Source organism: Aspergillus stella-maris, assembly GCF_047715825.1.
Source record: "Aspergillus stella-maris strain CBS 113639 unplaced genomic scaffold BDV14scaffold_17, whole genome shotgun sequence".
In the NCBI taxonomy this organism is placed as follows: domain Eukaryota; kingdom Fungi; phylum Ascomycota; class Eurotiomycetes; order Eurotiales; family Aspergillaceae; genus Aspergillus; species Aspergillus stella-maris.
This window is the reverse complement of record NW_027396811.1, coordinates 1-7,801: the sequence shown is the minus strand read 5'-3', so window position 1 is coordinate 7,801 and position 7,801 is coordinate 1. Positions and strand designations below refer to the sequence as shown.

The 7,801-nt window shown below is 47.6% G+C and overlaps 2 protein-coding genes across 2 annotated transcripts; both read right to left on the bottom strand.

Annotated features, from left to right (window-relative positions):
• Positions 1–34: 34 nt before the first annotated feature.
• Positions 35–3,194, bottom strand: BDV14DRAFT_198525 (Pfs, NACHT and ankyrin domain protein; the record flags this gene model as incomplete). The annotated part of the gene is made up of 3 exons (XM_073772987.1): positions 35–1,182; positions 1,238–2,081; positions 2,171–3,194. Coding segments are annotated over 3 exons (3,016 nt in total), but the record flags the coding sequence as incomplete, so codon positions are not given.
• Positions 3,195–7,199: 4,005 nt separating this feature from the next.
• BDV14DRAFT_170511 (uncharacterized protein) lies at positions 7,200–7,801 on the bottom strand (the record flags this gene model as incomplete). The annotated part of the gene is made up of 1 exon (XM_073768216.1): positions 7,200–7,801. A coding segment is annotated over one exon (602 nt), but the record flags the coding sequence as incomplete, so codon positions are not given.

The window sequence follows — 7,801 nt, the reverse complement described above, 5'->3', positions numbered from 1 at the left end:
CATGAGGCAGCCTGAAGAGCAGTGTTGTATTCACCACCTTGCATGTTAACATCTGCCCCTTTGTCAAGTAGTATTTGCAGAACCTCTTCATGGCCTTCCCATGAGGCAGCCTGAAGAGCATTGCCAAAGAAACCACCTTGCATGTTAAGATCTGCCCCTTTGTCAAGAAGTAGTTGCAGAACCTCTTTCTCACCTCTCCACGAGGCAGCCTGAAGAGCATTGCCATATTGACCACCTTGCATATTAACATCTGCCCCCTTGTCAAGAAGTAGTTGCAGAACCTCTTTATGGCCTCTCCATGAGGCAGCCTGAAGAGCATTGTTGTATTCACCACCTTGCATGTTAACATCTGCCCCTTTGTCAAGGAGCAGTTGCACAACCTCTTTTTCGCCTTCCCATGAGGCAGCCTGAAGAGAATTGCCATAGTCGCCGCCCTGCGCGTTGACATTTGCTCCCGTGTCTATAAAATATCGTGCAGCGGCTACCAGCCCAGTCAAACAAGCGTAATAGAGCTTGGAACCTTGTGGAGGGTCAAAAGTAGCAGTGAGGTACTGATCATCCTCATAGATACTAGCCCATTGTCGTAATGTCGCTTCATTCTCCAGGAATCTGATAGTCATTTGAGATATAACTTCGGAAGACTGAGCCGACGCGGCATGCCCTGGCCAGAGTTCCGCCGCACGTCTTGCCATTGGAAATCTCTGCCTAATTTCTCTATAGCTACCACTGATGTCGGTAAGATAAGTCAAGTAGGTTTTTGCCATAGAAATGCTGGCAGTGGTAATGTTGAAATGAATCTCTCCAAGAAGGTACTCTTTGACGGAAAAGTGGGCTAGATGAAGCTCTTTATCACTGGCGCGAACAATTTTTATCAGGCTGGGACAGTAGTCAAGGACATCAAGTTCGGCAAAAAGTCGACGCTTAATGTTAAATCCTTGCACATTGTCTTCAATTTGTGTTGCTATTACCTCTTTAGCCTCAGCTAGTGTGAGAGGTTCCTCAGAGTGCACTAGAAATTGAAGAAGGCGTATCGCGTCATCTTTCAGCTCTTTTGGTATATTTTCAATCATGCGCTGGTATGTCCCATATAGATCCTGGGGCAAAGATGCGAGAGCCTTCTCCATAGCTGCCTCGTGACGACATCGAGCTAAGCTGTCTAATTGGCAGAACGCCCACCTGAACCTAAGGAAGGCGTTAGCAGGCCATTGGCATATTTACTAGTGTACTGATCTCTTACATTCCATCTGCCCCGTCACCAACCCTTTCACGGATCTCCTCAAGAAGATCCTGAGACAAGGACTTCTCCGTAAAATCACGCCTTTTAGAAAGCTGTGCTGTCACCCATGATTGGATATCAGAGTTAATGGCCTCCTTTTCAAGTAGTAAGCAATTTTGCCTTTCTATTAAAGGAGGAATACCCCGCTGAAACTCGGATTCAGGTCTGCTGGTAAAAAGCAGCTGGACATGCACCAACTCTGGTCTGGAAACCATGTCCTTGATCCAGAGGAGAACATCATCTCTTGTTTTTGATTCATCCAATGCGTCTAATATGATATAGACTTTTTCATGGACTTTAAGCATCTTGAAAATAGTATCCAAGAGCGCCTTTGTTGCAGGTTCATTATAGCCATTCTGATGTGCTTGATATAGAGCATCAAGATGGATTGCAGAGCCAACCCCACCTAGGTAAAGCTGAAAAGCAAGCGACCGCAGCATACCACTCAAGGTCTGCTTTGTAGCGTCGCTAAAATCAAAGAAGAAACTGAGGATAAGGCCATCGTTTTCCCTCTTCAGATAGTCAAGCACAGTCGAATTGAGGACCGTCTTTCCACACCCAGCCAGCCCGTAAAGCCATAAATGTCGGCGCAGACCTGAGTGCCACGACATGAATATAGGGTGTTCCAGGAGCCATGTGCCAGTTCCCTCGTGACGAAGCTCCCTCGCGTGGTCGGCGTTTGTAGACGGATCCGATGGACTAAGCCAGCGCCTGATCTTATCAACATGGAGGTCAGACCTAATGGAATCAGTTGCAGCTTTTGTCGCAACTGTTGTCTGATGCACGTCATCAATCTGTTGTTGAACTACTTGCAATTAACACGCGTGTCAAGTTTAAATATAATTCAGCTTTATGTAGTTGCTGGCCTGACTAGTGAACGGAACAAAAACTAACCCGACTGAAGCACTTCCAGCGCTTTCTTGGTCTCTTGAACGTCTGCAACCGGCACATACGCCAAAAGCTCTTTGGCATAGGCAGCGGCGGTCGCCGAGGCATAGCGTTGCCAACGGTCGTTTTTGTGAGAATCGGCGTAGTCGCAGATCCCTCGGATCACAAGACAAGGAAAGTGGTTCATCAGGCCGGCTGCTTCCATCTCAACGCAGAAGCAATTCTCGCCAAGGTCAGAAAAAATCCGATCACGTGTAGTGGCATCTTTGACTAATGTATTCCCAGATGCAATGATCCCATAGTGAATTTCAGGGTCTGTAATCTCTCGAGGATCGCGTTGAACCTCGTTGGCCGTGTCACAGCTCCGGCAATCTGGGCCGGGGACGTGGTCGCATGAAGCTTCGAAGAGGCGGTCGTTGTCAAAGCCCTGGTGAACATACCCAGGATTTCGCTTAGTTCTCTTGCCCATCTTTGGATTCTTCTCAAGCATCTCTTCAAGGAAGATGGGAAGCTTTGGATCTTCCCGCTCGTGATTGGCCTGGATGCTGCCAAGCGCATTAAGAAGGACTGTCGGCGGTCGCCCAAGGAAGTCTTTGCGCTCACGCTTGTCACCAAGGTTTGCCTTGATCAAGTCGTACTGGCAGACGCCGCCCATGGTCCCAGAGGGCTGGCTCACGACAACGTCACCTAGCCGGATATCGTTGTCTTCGTTTGGTCGAGCAATCCCACCGCCTATGCCGACCAAGACACCAACGCGGATGGATGGCAGAGAGGCAAGCAGGCTCGAGGCCGTGGTCGCAGCCGAGGTGGTTCCATAGACTCCAGGGGCCAGAGAGACTATGACAATATTGTGCTCTCCCACGCGACCCCACGTATAAACGTTCGTGTCGGTCTGGTGTCTGGTGAAGCCGTTTGGGGCTGCATGTTCCTCATCAAGCATTGCTTCTGCAGCGGCCCGCTCGATGGGAAGAGCAGCGATCCAAGCGATCGAATAGAAGTCAGGACTGTCGAGAGCGTTGCGGGATGCCATGGTGCGGAGGAAAGCGCACGAGCTTATCACATACGCGAATGGAAATAAAGTGCAATGCAAAAGTTATAGAGGTAAAAGAGAACTCCGACCAAGCAAAACCGAGTTGAACAGCAGTAATCGTCTTCTGAAAATGGCAGGGGAAAACTCGTTCATTTATTATTTGAGCAACAAACAGCGCGCAGCCTTGCTGGATCGGTTTCGAAGACGGCGTCAGCTGAGCCTGGGCGTCATCCATATTCCGTGGGACTTTAGCGGACAGGGATTAAGATTCTCGTGACATTGTGGCTGGTGGCTCAGCGCAGCGCGAAGTGGTTAGCCAGCAAGAGCAACAGAGTCGCGAATATGCTGGGGTTGCAGGACCACTTGGAGGGCTTGCTTATGCGAGTTAGTATTGCTTCGCGAAGGGCCATCAACCCATTCGACTTCAAACCTCCCTACAGCTCTCCCCGCTTCATATCTTGTACTTGCTAAGGGCACCAGATGAGTGAATATGACGCTTCTGATTGGCTCATTGTTTTACATGGATGGGGCTTTGGATTCCCTGTGTCTTTGGTGAACAGCCGCCAGCCTTGTTGAACGCAAGGACTTTTCCAAAACGGACTTTCAATGGCGTGTGTTCTCAAATTCTTCATTCTCGCATGTACGTAGAGGAGCCGTCGATTGTTATCGAGAATCATGTTTCTGTGCACTATGAACACTCTGTATACTAAGTTTCTGAGAAGAGGTAATATTTTTTTCCCTGCATCGGCATGTCCAAAATCGTTTATAACCTTGCTGATTACCCCTCTTTTAACCAGCTTACATCGCGAGGCTGAAACATTCCCAACTTCAAACTTCTGCAAATGATCTTCGTCTTGTTCAAAAAGACAGCGTCTGTCAATCCGACGAACATCTAGGTATTATTATTCTTTACCCGACTCTATTCACACACAGCTCTTCATACTAAAGATCTGTTCCTTCTTCCCTCCCCTTGTGCTCTTTACCTGGTGGGCATAGCCCTCCCAGTCTTCCTGTTCCGCCCTCCACATAGTCGCGCATTATTCTTCCCTGAATCTTCTTTGAATCAATCCTCACGCTCTTTATCATTTACTCAGCAAACCCTCAAATTGTCATTCCATCTCTGCTATCTCTACACTTTGCTCTCTTATTCTATCGCACGACATTATTACTAACCATTTCGTTTCAAGGAGATATTTGTGGGCATTTTGGAGCTCTTGGTGGCTTGCAACCTGTGAGTTTGGCAGATATCCCTTCTTGCAGAAATGGGTCAATTTTAACTCAAAGACAGCTCTGGCCTTGGTGATTCACTTCAGTCATACCCGTCGCTCTACAAGTCTGATACCAAAGAGTCCCCCCGCTCGAAGACCCGCTGTAATGGCAGCCCGCCTGCTTCTACGTCGGCGCTCTTTCAGGCAGACGATAGGTCTGACGCAGGCGCGCTAAAGTCCGTCGGAAGTAGGCGCGGCTCCACTAGGTAATCCCAGTCGCCCCGCATTGACCGATTCCGCATCACCCACAGATACATCAGACCCACACCCTTTCCCAACTACATCGACCAGCTTGAGACGGGGCTACTAGGATGCGAACGCGTTGAAGCAAAGCGGCGAGGTAGATCACATCTCTGATGACCCTTTGATTGCAGCCTCGCTTACAAGAACTGCATCAATCCATTATGATCAAGCGGGGAGGCTGATTAGACGACATTAAATAAACTAAAAGCCAAAACAAGTAGGACAACTGGTTCTAGAACGAGAAGGGTAATGGACTTGGCGCTCGTAGTTTTTTGCTCGCTAGGTTTCTCGAGGAAGGCAACTTGAAGTGAAGTTAAGAAGGATGTCGCGTTACTATCCTGGGATTTTGCCGCGACACCAACAGACGGTGTAGTAAGTTCAATGTGCGCCCCACCATGATTTGTTTGCTATTTGAGCTGTTCTGTACATCTAAACCCCCTCTCTTAGAAGATCATCACCTCAGTTCACTCAAAGCGAAGTCAAAGTCGTTGCGTACCTGTTACAGCACGAAAGGAACCTTGAATTCCAAGCCGAACCCTTATCTCGCGTCGAGGTCTTAAAAGAGAAAGCGGTCCCTCCTCCCGAACCATCCACCACCGCCATGGTTTAGGTCCATCATCAAAATCAAAGTTGACGGTGGCTGCAGAGCCAACGGTCAGCCAGGCTCGATCGCGGGTGCAGCCGCTGCTTTCAAGAACGAGAACGGTAAATACCGTGGCAAGAAAACAAAAACTTTGCCTTCATTTCCTTGCCCGACGAACCAACGAGCCGAGATTACAGCCGTTATCCTTGGTCTAGAGATGGCCCTGGAGAGATATGACCAACTAAGTTCAAACCCTTGGTTAGATGTCACGATCTACTCCGACTCGACACATGCAGTTAACTGTATGACGAAGTGGGTTGACAAGTGGATCAGGAACGGGTGGACAAATTCTAAAGGGCACGAGGTAGCAAATCGATCTTATTGAGGAAGCAGTGGACCTTGATGACCAGTTTCAGGAGAAAGGAGACGTGAGTTATGTTTGGATTCCAAGAGAGGAAAATCAATATGTGGATAGGCTGTGTAACGACCTTTTGGATGATATGTGTAATGATAGGCAAAGCTCATCTTCCGACGACAGCTGGTAGACAGTCTGGGACACCAAGTCACGTAATAGAATTGGCTAGAAAACTTTTGCCAGGCGCAAAGAAAATCCAGGACGCACTCTTGTTGTTGGCCTAAGATAAGGACAAAATGAGAGAAGCAGAAAACGATGAGAAGTCGGCAAGAGTCGATAGTGCCGCTGCGCCGCACTCCAATTACTTAAAACCCACGCTCACTCTTTAACAGCGACGTCATGTTTTTTAACCATCCATTCATCTATATTGGCTCTAGACGTTTCCACTTAGTCACACCAAAGGACACCGGCAACGAACCAATGCAATTCCTCCAGCTTGAAAGCTGGCCGCCATAGATCTGACTGCTCAAGACCGCTAATTGATCTTCCTTCTGAGCTTCTCGTGAATATATTTCACCGCCTGGGGAATCTCGATGATGTCTTTTTTATGGTACTTACACCTGGTTGCAACAATGGCGCAAATGTTTATACTCTTCCTTTATATCTGAGCCCTAAAACTAAGCTTGTTTGGGTAGGGCTTCGAATTAGCTATAATCCGCGAATTTATCTGCTCCGATGGTATGGCGCATAAAGTTATGTTGAGCGGATAATCTGTTCCACACCATACCAACAGAACAGTTCCAATCTGGAAGCTTCCATGCAAACTACTCCAACCATGACGCTCTTCGGCTGCCGAACAGCCAGCGCCACCACTTTCCTGTTCCTATCTCGCCACCGAGCAACAACGTGCATATTGCGAAGAGTGATTGATGCTTCAATAGTTCCTCGCGCACTCGCCAGGTATTTACTCTCAGAGGCTTGAAGATACTTTCATTACGGTGGCTAGAGGGAATTACAGTGCTTTGCACGGCCGCCCTGTCCACCCAGAACACTTCTAGTTTATTTCCCGAACCCTCAACCGGAAGTAGGAATACTTATATAGTTAGAGCGGAAATAAATGGCTTGACAATCTATGACTCGTTTTGTAATTTTGTAATACTTTCGCTTAGTCTCACCATTAGTATATGTTTATAATAATACGGATTTGTCGAATTTCGCGGCGTACATGATATTCAGTACACAACCACCAATACATGAAGGTCTGCCTCATTGAATCTAGCAGTGATACTGTACTAAATACATGAGATAGGGGTAGTCTAACTAACTAAAGTAGAAAATAGAAATGATACAAGAAATGACTGAGCGGGCGCTGACTAACAGTAAGTTCGGCGTTGAAGCAGAATACTAGCGGCCACTAAAGGTCGACAGGATCTCTGGAAGCCCTGAAGCATTTAGTTTAGTGTTTAATACAGGAACAGGTTTGGCCAAGTTAAAGATTCTAGTTTAACATTATAAATTCGGACAAGAGACAAGTTTGTAATCACAAATCATCATCATCATCTTCGGAACAAATTCGTGAGTATTCGCCGTTTGCGGCTCACGGGCTTGGAAGCTGATGCGGTATGATTACCGGCATAGGTTTGCACCGAGGGTATATTAGGAAGGTCTGATGAATGTAGTTGACTCTGACTTTCAGAAGGTTGATTCGCAGCTGTTTCCCAGTCACTAAGGGCATTAAACGAGGATATAGTTTGCGGATGATCTGAGCCTAATACTCCATTGCGCAGGTCTGCACATTTCTTGATAAGATCCAAAGCTTGTGAAATGTTCCCTTGCGCCTTTAAAGTATAGGCAAGGTTATGCATGCTTGTGAGAGTATTAGGGTGCACGGGACCAAGGACCTTCTTATAACCTTGGAGGGCCCGTCGATGCATGTCCCCTGCCTCTGCATACTTGCCCTGGTCGTCAAGTACTGAACCAAGATTATTAACACTGGTAAGAGTATCAGGATGCTCAGGACCAAGGACCTTCTCACGACCTTTAAGTGCTTGTTGATGCATGGTCTCTGCCTCTGCATACTTGCCCTGTCGTGCAAGAACTGAACCAAGCTGGCTGACACTGGTAAGAGTATCCGGATGCTCAGGACCAAGGACCTTCT